This window comes from Halichoeres trimaculatus, unplaced genomic scaffold, assembly GCF_033239565.1.
Source record: "Halichoeres trimaculatus isolate MK-OKI-2021-1 unplaced genomic scaffold, fHalTri1.1 fHalTri1_scaffold_5, whole genome shotgun sequence".
In the NCBI taxonomy this organism is placed as follows: Eukaryota; Metazoa; Chordata; class Actinopteri; order Labriformes; family Labridae; genus Halichoeres; species Halichoeres trimaculatus.
In genome coordinates this window covers 3,102,747-3,118,720 of record NW_027437183.1, presented here as the reverse complement: position 1 = coordinate 3,118,720, position 15,974 = coordinate 3,102,747, and the positions used below count along the sequence as shown (strand labels likewise).

The 15,974-nt window shown below is 40.1% G+C and overlaps 2 protein-coding genes across 2 annotated transcripts; one reads left to right on the top strand and one right to left on the bottom strand.

Annotated features, from left to right (window-relative positions):
- Positions 1-5,979: 5,979 nt before the first annotated feature.
- On the bottom strand, positions 5,980-10,211 carry LOC141789910 (uncharacterized). The gene is made up of 4 exons (XM_074669446.1): positions 10,054-10,211; positions 8,879-8,991; positions 7,326-7,384; positions 5,980-7,087 (listed from the first exon to the last, which is right to left on the bottom strand). Exons 3-4 carry the CDS (start codon positions 7,381-7,383, stop codon positions 6,243-6,245), a joined length of 903 nt encoding a protein of 300 aa, XP_074525547.1. The 5' UTR covers position 7,384; positions 8,879-8,991; positions 10,054-10,211; the 3' UTR covers positions 5,980-6,242.
- A 3,053-nt stretch (positions 10,212-13,264) lies between these two features.
- gstt2 (glutathione S-transferase theta 2) lies at positions 13,265-14,824 on the top strand. Its single transcript, XM_074670727.1, has 5 exons — positions 13,265-13,397; positions 13,864-13,951; positions 14,029-14,179; positions 14,302-14,478; positions 14,678-14,824. Exons 1-5 carry the CDS (start codon positions 13,274-13,276, stop codon positions 14,822-14,824), a joined length of 687 nt encoding a protein of 228 aa, XP_074526828.1. The 5' UTR covers positions 13,265-13,273.
- The last annotated feature ends 1,150 nt before the right edge of the window (positions 14,825-15,974 follow it).

The following is a 15,974-nucleotide window of genomic DNA, read 5'->3' as shown; positions in this document are numbered from 1 at the left end:
ATGTGTCAAAAAGGTCTGTTTCTGCAAATGACTGTAACTTCATCTAACAAATTAGAACAACTAACTATCCCTGATGGTCTGGTATGCTTTTTAGGTCACTTTAAGGCCTCATTACTTTGAACTAAAACAAAACCTTACAGGAGCTCTCAGGCCTTGTCCACATGTAAGAGAGACATGCATGAAAATGTTAACTTCAGAAAATGTTGGGGGTAGAGCTCCTGAAACTTTCCAGGGAAGGTCAGGAGCGTAAATGTGAAAGACATTAAAGAAACGTCCGCACATGCTCAGTGTGTTCTGCTCCAGTTTGTGGTTCAGAACAGATTTAATGTCAGTGTGCTCCGACGAAAAACCAGCTGGTGATGAAGCTGACGAGGAAAGCACCAACTGATCCTGAACACTGCCACCCAACGTTACACAGCGACCAATCACAGCAAGCCACAGCAACACCAGGAAGCTCCATCTGATGACAGTGACGAGACGTAGCACAGCCTCGAGACAGAACCAGGTCCAGAGACTCTGCAGACACATAAAGAGAGGAAGGATGGGTACCTTTCACATTTGAATTGAAATTTTTGGTACTTTTTGTGTTTATGTGGTAAAAAAAATATTAATTTGTTTAATAATAAAATCTCATTTTATTCAATCTAACATATTTATTCTTCATTGTATAACCTTATAATGCTGTGTTCATGTACAGTAGGAAAATCACCTACTCTTTCACTCCCTCAGAGTCACAAGGATGCGTTTAGGTACTTAAACATGGTACCTTTTGATTTTAAGTGAATTGGTACCCGGTACTTTGGACTGAATTCTTTTTACTTAAAAATCAAATGGAGACAACAAATCGAATCATTAAACATGAGTCATTTTGATTAGGGATGCACGATATATTGGTATCAATTAGAGCTGAAACGATTCCTTGAATAATTCGAGGTACTCGATTACAAAAAATGATCGAGGAATTTTCTTCGCCTCGAGGAATCATTTAATTTTTAAAAAGATCAAAGAGTGGCATTTCAAATAGAGCTGACGCCAAATAAAGAGATTTCAGACCCCTCAAGACGCCTCTTCTTCAAAATAGCAGCTAGCAACAAATCTAGCTTCTTTTCTGGAGTTTGGAGACAGATATGAAAGCATGTATTGATCTGCATTAGCTGCTTGTATCTCATATCTCATCAGATCGCACGGAACTTGGAATTTATCACCCAAAGTCACTTGATTTTACACTTGCTTGAAACAAATTTTCATTTAAAAAATAACTGCTCTTTAACTTTACAAAAATGTGTTTTATCCAATTACTCGATTAATCAATGGAATTTTCAGTAGAATACTCAAATACTAAAATATTCAATAGCTGCAGCCCTAGTCTCAATATCGGTATCAGCCAATGTTGGACAAATTTTTAACATTTCAGTATCGGCTGATATTTACTCATTAGCTGCTGGCATTTTCAGAGCATCTTGAACGATCTCTCAAGACCCAAATAATCTTTATTTCTCTGACTATGTAAACACCAGCAACAACACCAACCCCGTAAGAGTCGTGTAAGGCTAAAAAAGCATCAGCTGGAGGAACTTCCGAAACCAAAAGAGGGACACTTCATTCTCCAAACTGAAGAAAATGAACTGTCTTCTTCCGAAGGAACGGTAAATAGAAAACGGCTCAACTGTTTTTGGTAGGGATGCACGATATTATCGGCACAATATCGGTATCGGCTGATAAAAGCTTAAAAACACGTTTATCGGTATCTGCAGATATGAAAATTTCTGCCGATATGCACAGCCAATAAGGTGCTATTCAGTTAGGATTATTATTATTTTCCATCTGAAAAATAAGCTCCTTAAATAAAATGTAGCACTTCATTTATTTGCACTGCAGAGCTCTGTGTCTGTCACCAGGTTGTTACAGTAGGTCTAAAATAATCAAATGCAACTTGGTTATGTTTAAAAATGCATTGTACATTTAAAGTTCATGTGATCTAAAGAAATTATTTTTCAGTATTTCAATACTGAATGTCTTGAGTTTGAAAAAATAATACAGTTCTTATTTATGGTAAAATCAAATGTTTTTTTGTCTTGTTTTATGTGTTTCTTAAACAGATAAGACCGTCACAATTAGAGTTACATATAAATTCCAGTACAGGATAGACTTAGCTTTCTTTACTGTGAAAATAACAAACAAACTTGTGATTATCGGTATCGGCCAAAAGGGGTTCCGATATATCGGCATATCGGATATCGGCAAAAATCCAATATCGTGCATCCCTAGTTTTTGGATTCTGTTCCACTGATCTAAAAAAAAAACTTTAAAATGATTTGTCGTCAAACACAAAAATCTGCTTTTAGACACATTTTACACAACCAAACCTTTTTTTTTAGATGGGGTTCACTGAAATACTCAGTTATAGGAATAGACAGACCAACGGAGGGAGACAGAGACGGACGAGAAACAGAAACTGGACTAAAGACAGGCTGCAGGCAGACAGAAAGAAGACACATAAAAAAAAGGCAGGAAGACAGAAAAAACAGACAAAAAAGGCAGAATGACAGACAGACAGAATGATAGACAGACAGACAGGTACTGACTGCTGTACGTTGTGATGCAGAACCTGAGTTTGAATCCTCTCTCTGTCCGACTGCAGTTCATCACCTCTGGTTGGCTGCAGCCCAGCTCCACGTAGCCCCGCCCCCTACCTCGCCCTCCACCTACATTACAACCAAAACACTGGAGACAGCATCCTGACACACACACACACACACACACACACACACACACACACACACACACACACACACACACACACACACACACACACACAGAGTCTGGTTTAAGCATCTGAAAACATTCAAACATGAAGAATAAACTTAACGATCGTGTCGAGCTCGCTGAGGGTTTTCTTGTCACACACAGGTCTGTAAAGGTCAAAGGTCGGCTCCAGAAGCTGCTTCATCTGCTCGCGCTCACACTGCATCAAATTAACATTTAGACTGAGAACAGCTGCAGGTCACAGAGTAAAAATAAACAGCAACAAACATCAGAGTTACAGTCACACAGCTGAGCAGCGTCTCTTCATTCACTCTCATCTGATCAAAACTGAGACTGAAGATCAACGACCAGCTGGAGCATCATTTAATACTACTGTACTCATATCAAACACACACTGATCTCACACACACACACACACTTATCATTCACATTACTGTTGGAGAGTCTGAGCCCTGAAGCTTTCTCATGTTTGAAACAACAAACTGGATTAAAATCGGATTACCTGACCGGGTTCAAGGTGTGCAGCACAGGAAGAATGAACCTGTCTTACCTCGTAGAGAGATGAGAGACAGAGCAGCGAGACAGCAGCCAAGCAGCCGAGAGAGACGCATGATGAGAGACGGACTGAACGCCAGCCTCTCGCTAACATCCTCAACCTGAGCACAGAGCCTGATTGGTGGAGCCTGCAGACGCCGCTCAGGGTTTGTGGAGCTCATGTCAGGCTGTGAGTGAACTCAGCAGGATACAAACATTTAAACAACGGGTTGAGCTTACAGGACAGGGTTTGTCCAGGAACAGACACTGATTGGTTGTAAAAACAAAATCAGCCTGAACTGAAAACAGAGATTTAAGAATGGATTGTTCAGACTGGGCGAGGAAAAATGTACTTTTTATGAATTAACCTCAACAGTTTAAATTGATGTGTTTTCATTGGGACTTTTAGACATACTCAAAAATAACATTTAGAAATAACAGATTTAGGTTCTGATAATCTGATTTTCAATCTTAAATTACCTACAGGAGAATAAATTAAAAAATATATTTTTTTTCCAGCCCCCATAGGTGACCTGTGATAGGCTGGAGTCTTGATCCAGAAACTGTTGAACTTGATCTTCTCTGAGCGTGGAGGTGTCAGTGTGAGCAGGTTTAGTTTCTGCTCAGGGATCTGAAACGGTTTAGTTTTGATTCTGGTTCTTTCACAGACGGCAGCAGCACTGCACCTCCCACCTCCTCTTCTTCCTCCTCTTCCTGTCGCAGTCCATCCAGGTCGACGTTATGCAAGAGGAAGACTATAAGAGAAAGACCAGAGACATGGTGCTACGATGATGGTACGACGGGCGCTTTGGAGGAAGAGGAGGAAGAATGGGCCAGGATTCAGGAGGAGGAAATACAAGCTCGGATGGAGGAGGTGGAGGAAAGAAGATTGTAGCTGGAGCAGGCAGAAAGAAGAGTGCAGGCGGAGGAGGAGGACGTGAGAGCCAAGATTGAGGAGAAGCAGGTGGAGGAAAGAAGTGAGTGGCTGGAGGAGGTGGAAAGATAACTGTGGATGGAGGAGGAGGAAATGAGAACTAGTATGGAGGAGGAACAGGAGAGAAGAGCTTGGATGCTGGAGGAAGAGGAGGAGGAGGAGGAAAGGAGAGAGTGGCTGAAGGAAGAGGAGGAGAGAAGAGTGCAGATGGTTGAGGAAGGAATAAGAGACAGGATGGAGGAGGAAGAGGAGAGGAGAGCTGGGATAGAGGAAATGAGAGCATGGGTAAAGGAGGAGGAGGAGAGGAGAGCTTCGATGGAGGAGGAGGAAGAAAGAAGAGCTCGGCTGCAGAGCTCTTTCCTGTCCTTACTGTAAACATTGAAAATCTCTTAGGATCAAAACGTTTTTAAGGATTATGTTTTTAGTTTTAACATTTTTACACTGTGTGTCATCATCAGTCACAATCTTCCTGAAACTTCCTGTTTGGTGCAAAGTTAACAAAATCAAAGTGTGTGAGAAAAGTTTTACGAGTTTGATTACTGGTTAAAAAAATGTGAAAATAAAGTTTTTGATACCTTTAATCCAGAGTGACGCCTCCTTTGATCCGATGAAGTCTCCATGCTTTGGGGTCAGAGGTCACTGCAGAAACACACACAGAGAAGATAAGTCGTATAATTAAGCGCCTCACCGCAGAAACTTACTGTTAAGAAACAGAAAGACAGGTGTGAAAACAGACAGAAAAAAGAAGACACACAGGAAGACAGACAAAAGGGAAACAGATAAACAGATACACTTTCCTGCTCTCAGTTGAAGTTTAAACAGCCCTCAATCCTTGGTGGCATAGATTCAACAAGGTCCTGGAAACATTCCTCAGAGAGTTTGCTCCATATTGACATGATAGCATCACACAGTTGCTGCAGATTTGTCGTCTGAACATCCATGATGAGAATCTCACAGCACCACCCTCACCTGTCGGGCTTACATTACTTTTAAACACACGTAAACCAAAACCTCACATTTAAAACAGGATGTTTTTACAATTTTTTAACTTTGCGTTATTATTATTATAATTATTTTCTTTATTGATAGAGTATAGAACCACCATTTACATGAGAGTAAGGCAACAACATACATTTTCAACATTTGAACAAGTGCAGGGGGGGATGATAGATAAAAAAAAGTACGAAATAAAAGCTGCTGAAATGATTTCATGTCTTTTTTGAATTCCCTGTAAAAAAGATAATAAAAAAAAACACCAAGAATGTTTCTTTCCCAAGAGAATTTACATTTATGAACATATTTTTATATGATAATGAGAAGATTTATAAAGAACTGTTTTTCCTCAGTATGTTACAGTAAAAAAGCCCAAACACATTTTTACACAGAAAAACAAAATATTCTTTGATGTTTTAGAAATAGCATCACACAGTTGTTGCCAGAAATCCTTCATATCTGGATAAAACAGGACTCCTTTTGGAGTTCTGCCGTGTCCATCCTGTTCGACGTTCATGCGCAATGAATCTTGGGATATGTGAGGCTATGAAGGATTCACCGAACCCGTCCTTCGCAGCCCCCGAAACGGAGGACGGATTTGTGGTGAACCCGTTTCCCTTTTGTTTGTCTTTTCTGTGTGTTTCTTATCAGTTAGTTTCTGCGATGAAGAGCTTAAGCATATAACTTATCTTCTGTGTGTGTGTTTCTGCAGGGACCCCTGACCCCAAAGCGTGCAAACTTTGTCAGATCAAAGGAGGCGTCAGTCTGGATCAATCGTATCAAAAACTTTATTTTTCAAACTTTTTTTAACCAGTTATCAAACTTTTCTCACACACTTTGATTTTGTTAACTTTGAACCAAACAGGAAGTTTCAGGAAAATTGTCCCTGAGTGATAGAGGTAGATGGAGAACAACGCAGGTCGAAGAGATGCGACGCTTTCATGATGGTGACGAACACAAGCTCAGAAACTTTAGAACTGTTTCTCAACAAACAGGAGGTGAGAGATCTTAACGTTTACAGCAAGGACAGAACAGAAGTCTGCAGGTAAAATCTTCTTTGTATCTCCTCCTCCAACACCCTCACTCTCAGTTCCTCCTGCTCCAGCACCACTCTTCGCTGCTCCTCCAACCTTGCTCTTCCGTCCTCCTCCTCCTCCATGTGAACCGGCCCTTCATCTTCCTCGTCCTCCAAAGCTTGCACCATACCTCCCTTGTACCACCAAGTCTCCAGTTTTTCCTTTATAGACTCCTCCTCGTCCAGTAGCCCCAGCGTCTCCTCCCACTGCCCGGTTCTTATCTCAGCCAGCCACCGTTCAGCACTCTTCCCCTGATGCAGAGCACAGAAGGAGACTTTCTTGTCCCCCATCTTGTGTTGACTGTGGCCGAAATCCTTCTGTCGTGGGAACCCACACTTGGCACAGATCTTTGGCTTACAGGCTCTCTTGGTCTTTTTCCCCACAGGTTGTTTGTTTGCTTCCTGCTGCTCCTCCAGCCACCCCTCCAGAGTCTGTCCAGGCCCCGCCTTGGCCCAGCAGTAGAACTGTCCCCTGAAGTACCCGTGCTTGCTCCGACGGTGTCTGGCCTGGCCACAGAAATGACAGAAACCTACTGGATTCACAGAGGGTCCCCAGTCCTCCACCTTCTGGAGCACCTCCATGTCTTTCTCCGCCCTCTTCCTCCTCTTGTATAATGTCGACTTGGATGGACTGCGACCAGTAGAGGAGGAGGAGGAGGTGGATGATGCAGTGGAGTTAGCTGAGGAGCTGGTGGTGGAGGTGAAGCTGCTCTCCCCCTCCTCCACCTTGCATCCCGGGGCAACATCAGAGGCATCGTACCAAGACTCCTGAGAGCTGCTGCTGTCTGTGGAAGAACTAGACGTTCACTGAAACTAAACCTGCTCACACCGACACCTCCACGCTCAGAGTAGATCAAGTTCAACAGTTTCTGGATCAAGACTCCAGCCTATCACAGGTCACCTATGGGGGCTGGAGTTTATCAAAGCACCTGTTTATCAGGATTTATGGATCAGATTCTTACATGTAAAGATCATGTTGATGTTATTTATTTATTTTAATTGTCTGCAGACGGCTGCACACACCTGACTGTTGGTCCTCCTCCAGATGTTTCCTTTTCTGTGCGGCCTTCCTGTGATCCATCCTGCAGAGGGCGACACAAACACCAGAGGAGACGGAGATCAGATTCAGACAGAGGACACGTTTCTGCTTTTAAAAACACTAAAATTAGATTTGCAAAATAAAGAAACTAGAAATTAAAGTTATTTTTTGTTTTTGCATTCTTTTTTTTCTCATTGAATTCGCTTTAGCATTATTATTTTGTTTTGTTTGAAAATTTTCTTTTCAGTTTTTGCTTTTCCGCGTTTATGTATTTTTTGTTTTAATGTGACGGCTTTTCTTTTTAACCTCTTCAGCAGTTTCTCTTTTTTCATTTGCAGTTTTTTCTTTGCTTTCTCTTCTTTTACTATTTTTCTATTTTGCTCTTTATTTTTACACTTTTCCCTTTCTTTTTGCATTGCATTTTGTTTTTGTGTTTTCTCTGATTTTTTTTTTGTTTTCTCAGTTTCCTTTATGTATCACTTAATATGTCAATTTGTTTTTGTGATTCTTTTTGTCTTTTTTAGTTTTTTTTTTCTGTTTGTAGTTTTTGTGGGGTTTTTGAATCCCCTACTTTGTTTTTACATTTTCCCCATTTTAATTGCCTTTTTTAATTTTTGTTTTTCTGTCTTTTTTGTATTGTTTTCTTGTTTGATTTTGTGCTGTTTTTTTCTTTGTTGTGATTTGCACCTTAGGGCCACCGTAGTGTTTAGTTAGACATAATAAAGATGTCGTAAAACTTTTTGCAATCAAACTAAATAAACAAATAGAATCTGTGATATGTTAGAGTCATGTTGACGCATTTACTTCTTACTTTACCTGATGAAACAGTTTCTCTGTATAATATAAATGGTTCAAAACACTTCTTGAGTATTATATTTTTGTGTTCTTTTGTCAGTTATAGATTTCCTTTTTTGTTTTTCCCCCATATTTTTTTCTCTTTGCATTTTCTTTATCTCGTACTTAAATTCATTTTTGGTTTTATTTTTCTCTTTTTGTTTTCTTTTTCTTTTTGTATTTTATCCTTTCTATTAGCAACTACTCTTTTTTTCATTTTAAGTTTTCTACTTTTTAGGTTTTGGAATTTCCTACCTTCAAATTTTTGTACCATTTTTTTCTTTTTTATGCATCCTCTTTTTGTGATTTTGTTCTTTATATGTTTTTTTTAATGTTTTCATGTCTGCTCCTTTTTGTCTTACATTTCTTTCTTTTTGCATTTTCTGTTTTATTCTTTTCTTATTTTCTCTTTTTCCTTTACACTTTTCTTTAAGTGTTTTTTCTGTTGTTGTCTTTTCTTTTTTTCTTGTTGTGTTTTGCACTTCAGGTCCATCATAGCTAGATATCAGATACAGTGAAGTGCAGTTGAATGTTGTGCAATCAAACTGAATTGAGCAAATAAAATTAACGAGTCTCTTCAGTGTATGAAACAGTTTCTCTGTAACATATGAAAATCTCTGTTTCCCTGCCGTACTTTATTTTCCTGTACACATCTGTAGGAGGATCTTGCCTACATGATCCTTCACATCATCAAACCACTCACCTGGGGAAGTCCAATCAGATTGCAAAACGCCAACAAATCCAGCAGCAGATGAAGGAGAAGAGATGGTCACCCGTGCACGCCGTGGACACGTGCTCTGCTCAGACCATGAACACCTGTAGGAAGAAATGACACAGGTAACCATTTTTAGAATCTGTCCTGTTAAAGTCTTCCCTGTTTGAGACCCAGGTGAGTGGAAACACAGACTGTTTGTAGATCGAATCAAATTTTATCTATACAACACTTTTCTTATATATTAAAATGCAACTCAAAGTGCTTCACAAGATAAAACAGTAAAATAATGAAAAATGAAAGCCCGTTCCTCACACACGCACACAGTAAATAGATGGACCATGGGTGTCCATCCACACCGAGAGGCCCCGTAGTCCACAGCCACAGGGAGCGCTGCCACAGAGACCTCCCCCCACAGCCCGGACAGACCAGGGCAGACTCCACACCTGGTGCAGAGCCTCCACCAGTCCCCCAGGTCTGAGGGATCTCCTGGACAACATCCCCGTGGGCAGACCAGACACAACTCTCAGTGTGGAGGGCCCCCATGAGGAAACACTGGAGCTAAAAACTAAAAGATTGAGACAGACAATAATGATAAAATGTCTAGAAATGTGAGGGTTTGGATAATGTAAAAGCAATAAAATGCACAACACTTCAAATAAAAATAATAATAATAAAAAATAAAGGTAAAAAAAGTAAATTAAGAGAAATAAGATAGTAAACGAAATCAGTTAAAAGCCAAATTAAAAAGGTGACTTTTAAGCTGCCTTGAAAAAAATACCAAGCCTCCACAGATAAGAGCCATGATGGCTGAAGGCAGCCTCACTGACATTTAAAAACTAATAAGAGAACCTTAAAATTGTAGAGTCTGTAGAGAGGACATCTGATGTTTAAAGTTAGATTCTATTTATAAAGAAATAAAGCGAGTTTCTTCAAATGTTAACTGCTATAACTGCCGTTTTGAAGACCGCTAATGCTAACAGGGACGCTAACCGCCAACTGACGTAATCGAACGCTGACGCTAACGGCTACGTCAACTGGAGGGATCATTTTGGCCGTTTTCAGACATTTAAGCGACTTTAGTTTAGAGATGTAAAGTTAGTGAATAGTTTGAATAATTCAGTTTCCGTAGAACTATTTATTTCCTTTGAAATAAAAAAAGTTACCGGCGCTGCGACGTCTTCCCGGGAGCTGCAGCGTTTTTGGGGGAGAAGGACTGCGTTTCCCATGAGCTTTATCACCAACTGACGTAAACACGTAACTCCTGCCGAGGCGTCCGTTTGTTTTAAAGGCGAACGTATGGAGATGATGGAGAGCAGTAACCCCTCACGCATGCGTGTTGATGATTCTTCAAAAGTAGACGAAACACAACTGATTATTAAATAAAGCACTTTAATTTATCCCTTTTATTTGAACATTTCTGGCCACTTATTCTTTTTAACTCAAATTAAACAGAAATAATATTTCGCCTTGAAACTTAATCATATTTATAAATTCATATACCCAAAATCAAAATTATGAAACTGCCTCTATTATATACAACTCTTGTAACATTTGCCAGGATATAAATGTCGCTCCACTGAATAATTCCCCTTAGAACAGGCATTTAAACCTTAAAAATCAGGAACATAATCATAATCTTGTCTCAGTACTTCCAAGTTGGAAATAATTCATTAGTCTAATCATTGGTCTTAGAAATCCAGAAATAGTCTCACTTTAATTCTAGTTTAATTTCAATCCATGATTTAAACTTAAATTATCAGCACCAAACTCTGTTGTTTCTGAGTTATTCAAGAGTATATCGGGCAGGTCCAGACCAGAAAGACGTGGAGGCTGTGTTGGACTCTGCCATGGAGGATGTCCAGTTTGCAAAATTCATCTGAACACCAGTTTAGAGCAAAAACAGAAACACACTACCTGGGAAGAAGGGCTTGGATCAGCAAGAGTCAAATCTAAGTAGTTAAAGCATTTATTGTTGAGAGTTACTGCACACACCACGATGGAACAAAGCTCTTTAGATCCAAACTTGAGGAAGATTTATAGAGTTTTAGTTCCTGTAGGAATTTATGAGAAATATAAAATTTAAATCAAAGCTCACCTGTTCATCAGGTGTCTCTGATCCCAGATGATCAGTTTTCTGCAGTGTTTCGTGCTGCGTAAATATCAGCAAACTCTGCTTCAGACCAAGGAACATGTTCTCCATATGGGGGCAATATGTGGAAAATGTGTCAGGATTTTTTTGTGGATCTAGAACTCTTCTGTTGTCATGGTGATGACTGAAATATAAAATGTTTGCAGGCTGTTATACACACCTGTGCCCTCCTCCTCCTTCTCCTCCTCCAGGTGTTCCCTCCTCCTGAGGGCCTTCCTGTGGTCCATGCTGCACAGATTGAGTGAAACATCCTGACTGTGACTAGAATCTGGATGGATAAAAAAAAAGATAAGTTAAACTTAAAGCTGTTCAAATAAATCAAAGCATTAAAGCAGCTGCTGACTCACCACACTCTGACAAACTGAGAGGTCACCTGTTCAGTATTTAAGGTGAATGAGCTCCAGCTGCTGTGCATTAACCCCTCCTCAGCTGACCTTAGGTGGGCCCACCTTTAAGGAGGACTGGCTCTGCCTGATCCTAAAGACCTCAGACTCTTTCCCAAACAGGGTGATTCTGAAATCCTCAGCTTTAGGTTTCATTGTTTTCTTTTGGGCTGGAGATCTCTGGATTGATGGTCAACTGCATGGCTGGCCCGACATTATACCATCTTTTGATCAGCTCCTTTTTGTTTCCTTTAGTTTGTTTTTTATGTTCTGAACTTGGTTTAGAATTTTTTCGCCATTACCTTGTTGCTTTGCATCCTGGGAAAATTCACTTCAATCAATCAATCAATCAATCAATCAATCAATCAATCAATCAATCAATCAATCACGTTTTTTTTATATAGCCCATTTAAAACAACAATGGCTGACCAAAGTGCTGCACAGTCTTAGAACACGATCAAATAAAAGCAAGTTTTTTTTAAAAAATCACTTCTTGAACAAAGAAGTGTTAATAAAGAAAATCAAATGCACACATTGGCAAGAGTCAAGTCAATCAATCAATCAATCAATCAATCTTTATTTATATAGCGCCAAATCATAACAAATGTTATTTCAAGACACTTTACAAAAACATTTACAGGTCTAGACCCGTAAATGTTAATAAAATTTTATTAGCAGAAACCCAACATCAAGACAAGATAAGGAGTCTTATCTTATCTTAATCCACCATGAGTACAGGACTTTGCAGCATTTAGCAAGTTACAATGGCAAGGAAAAACTTCCCTTTAACGGGCAGAAACCTCGGACAGAACCAGACTCATGTTAGACAGACATCTGTCTCGACTGTGTTGGGGTTAGAGAGAGACAGATAGAGGAGAGAGAGTGGGAGAGAGGGGGGGGGGGGGGGGGGAAGGAGGGGGGGGGTAGGGATACACACACACGCACACAGACACACACACAGACACACATACACACACACACACACACACACACAGAAAGGGAGAGAGAGAGAAACAGACGCAGTCTGAAGTTTGGCGCTGTGGCGACAGTTAAGGTGAAACCAGCAGGCCAAATCCAAAGCTGTAGTAGCTGGTGTCGGACAGGAGCACAGCAGCAGGCCGTCTTCTTCACCGATCCCCAGGAACCTACAAGACAAACTCAGACCCTCCCAGAGAGGTGTATGGTCAGTAACTATAACAGGACAGTAAGACTAGAAGTTAGACTGACAGAAAAAGAGGGAAACAGGAGCCCTGTGTGTCAGTTCCCCCCAGCAGTCTAAACCTATAGCAGCATAACTAAGAGCTGGTTCAGATCTGATCCAGCTCTAACTGTAAGCTTTATCAAAAAGGAAAGTTTTAAGTCTACTCTTAAAGGTTGAGACCGTGTCTGCTCCCCAAGTCAAGTCAAGTCAAACTTTATTTATATAGCACATTTTGAAACAACTGCAGTTGACCAAAGCGCTGTACAGGCTTAAAATCAAGATCAATAAAAAACACAATCAGTAAAAACACAATCAGTTAAAACGAATGTTGATAAAAATAATTTAAAACAGCAGATAGGTAAAGGACACAACACATGGTATAATAAAAAAAGCAACAATAAATAAAAGCATCTGAATCTCGGTGCTCACCTTGCTCACTTGCAGTTTGTCTCACCTGTGTTATCTCGACAGTAACTTCTGCAGATGCCCTCACTGTGGGCATTAGTTGATGTAGTACCCTGATCGGCCTGTGGGGGCGCAGCACAGCCAACTCAGGCAGTGACAGGCAGCAAACAGACAGAGGAAGAAGGCCAGCTGTGTTCGTGTCGTTTTTTTCAGAGTTTTCACCTGTAAATAAAAACCTGGTCTCCATGGCATCCCGTCGGTTGGTGGAGGTGTATCTGGACCTCTTATCCCAGCCCTGCCGAGCCATTCACATCCTGCTCAACTGCAACAAAGTCCCGCACACGGTGCGCACCGTGGCTCTGAGGAGAGGTGAGCTGCCAGCTATGTACACCACTAACTAACCTGTCAACTAGCTGCACATTAACTAGTCGTTGTTGTGGTTAGTAAGTCATTAGATATGAGTTTAAAGTTTGGTTACCTTCTGAAGCTCTTCATTCATGACCTCTACCCTGAAGAACTTTGACCCAGTTAACGATTGGTTCCTGCTGCCACAAAACCCCATTTAAAATATCTCAGTTTTAACGTTTTCTCTTCAATTTAACAACTGTGTGCTAATCCAATAAAAAATGTCACAAAATTATGACTTAACATGGTCTTCTTGTGAATTCGGCACAAAAATAAGTGTCCTGTTTTTATGTTTTACATGAATTTATTACAGAAATATAGCGCCTTCGTGCGGCCGCTCTGCATGGTACCCACTATACAGGCAACACAAAATTTGTAAATATTTGAATGGAGTTTGGTTGAGCATTTTTTTCCATTTCCTTGTGCGCAGGAGAACAGAGGACTCCAGAGTTCACCAAGTTGAATCCCATGCAAAAAGTTCCTGTTATGGATGACAACGGCTTTATCCTCACAGAGAGGTAAGTGCACAAGAATATTTTTAGTCACACTAATCCTGCATATCTTTCTGATGAGTCTAGTGTTTTGTGTGCTGTAGTGATGCAATTTTGAAATACCTGGCCACCAAATATGACATCCCTGAGCACTGGTATCCACTGCAACCAGAGAGACGAGCAAGAGTGGACGAATACACAGCCTGGCATCACACCAACACACGACCACATGCTGCCAAAGTCTTTATAATGGAGGTACAGACACACACATGCATGCAAAGCTGTTAAGAGTTATGTTTATGCCAAAAGACACTCAAACATATAAGACAAACTCAGAGAAAGCCTGATGAGTTGTTATCTACCTGTTCTGGTCTCAGGTGCTCCTCCCGGCTCAGACGGGCTCTAAGGTGGACGAGTCCAGTTTGAATCGAGCTCTCTCTCAGCTTGACGACACTCTGGACAAACTGGAGTCCATGTTTTTGCGCCGACAGCCTTTCCTCTGTGGTGATGACATCACTTTGGCTGATCTGCTCGCCATCTGTGAGCTCATGCAGGTGAGAAGCTCTGATATGTTTGTTTTCTCCAAACACTGGAGAGGAAGTAACTGATGTAGAAGCTATGGTTTGAAAGCATTATTACCCACACTGCAGCCATTCAGAAGGAAGTAGCTTCAAATGTTTTGGCTGCAGCTGGGAGCTGCTGTTCTTTTCTCGATGGTCGTCATTACTGAGCATGCTCAATGTGTCTCCGCAGCCGCTCGGAGGAGGCAGAGACGTCTTGAAGCAGCGTCCTCAGCTCCTGCGCTGGAGGAGCAGAGTTCAGTCTGCTGTGGGGGAGTCCTTCGACAAGGCGCATGCTACGCTGTACGGTGTCAGAGACCGCCGCAAAGCCAAGCTGTGACATCATCAGAGAGAGGCGTGGAGGGGTTTGAAACTCTAACAAGCTGTGTGGACTCACCTATGTGTGATTTAACCTGAAATTAATAATCCTGATACATGCTTCTTATGTGATCAGAACATGAGCAGAAGTGTGATTTTTTAAAAGGAGTTTAACTCGTGATTCAGCGGTTAAAGGTGTGCCACATCATAGTTTTGTGATGCACTGTAAAACGTACAGAGCTGATCCTATAAACTAAATGCTCTTCCAGGTGTAACTGGATTGTGGGGACAGGACACAGACCTGATCAGAGACTGTTTGAGGGGTCTGGATGCCTCAGAAAAAGTCACTCGTTTTGTAACTGAAGGATCTTAAAGTTGAAGATCTAAGATCTAGACTAATGTGGTCTCATTTCTCAGTCCTGGTTCTGAACTAACACGTTAAATCATCAGCAGGTCTCAGATCTGTGCATAATGCTTCCAGAAAATCACTGTTGTAATAAGAAAAATAAAGAATATAAGATTTATTTTCACACAGCTTTCACTCGTCTGTCTGATCTTTTAAGGAGCCACTCTTTTCCGGAGCCCAGGTTATGTTTTTAGACGGAGCAAAAGTTTACAGATTAAGGTAGTGCCAAGTTAATATTTATGTGGTTCGTTTTTCAAACCATGAGCCTTAAGTACTGCAAGTTGAACAAAAACTAAAGGGGAAATCATTCAATGAGCTGATTCCTGCCGAAAAAAATACACAAAAACAATAATAACAATAATAATAATATTAATAAACAATTATATAAAATAGTATATTATGATTATAATAATCATTAAATAATATATGTTAATATAGTAATATAATAAAAAAATATTACAAATGTTAATATATATATATATATATATATATATATATATATATATATATATATATATATATATATATATATATATATATATATATGTGTGTGTAATATATTAATTAATATAACATAATAAATAATTATCTATTTAAATAATATATTATATTATAATAATTATATCATTATGTAATAATATTAATATTTTTCCACATGGTCTTTGAACGCTTACTAGACCCCCTGAACATGCTCAAAAACTCACCAAAATTGACACACAACCCACAATCGCGAAAAATTTTAATATGATACCAAACATGACCCCCA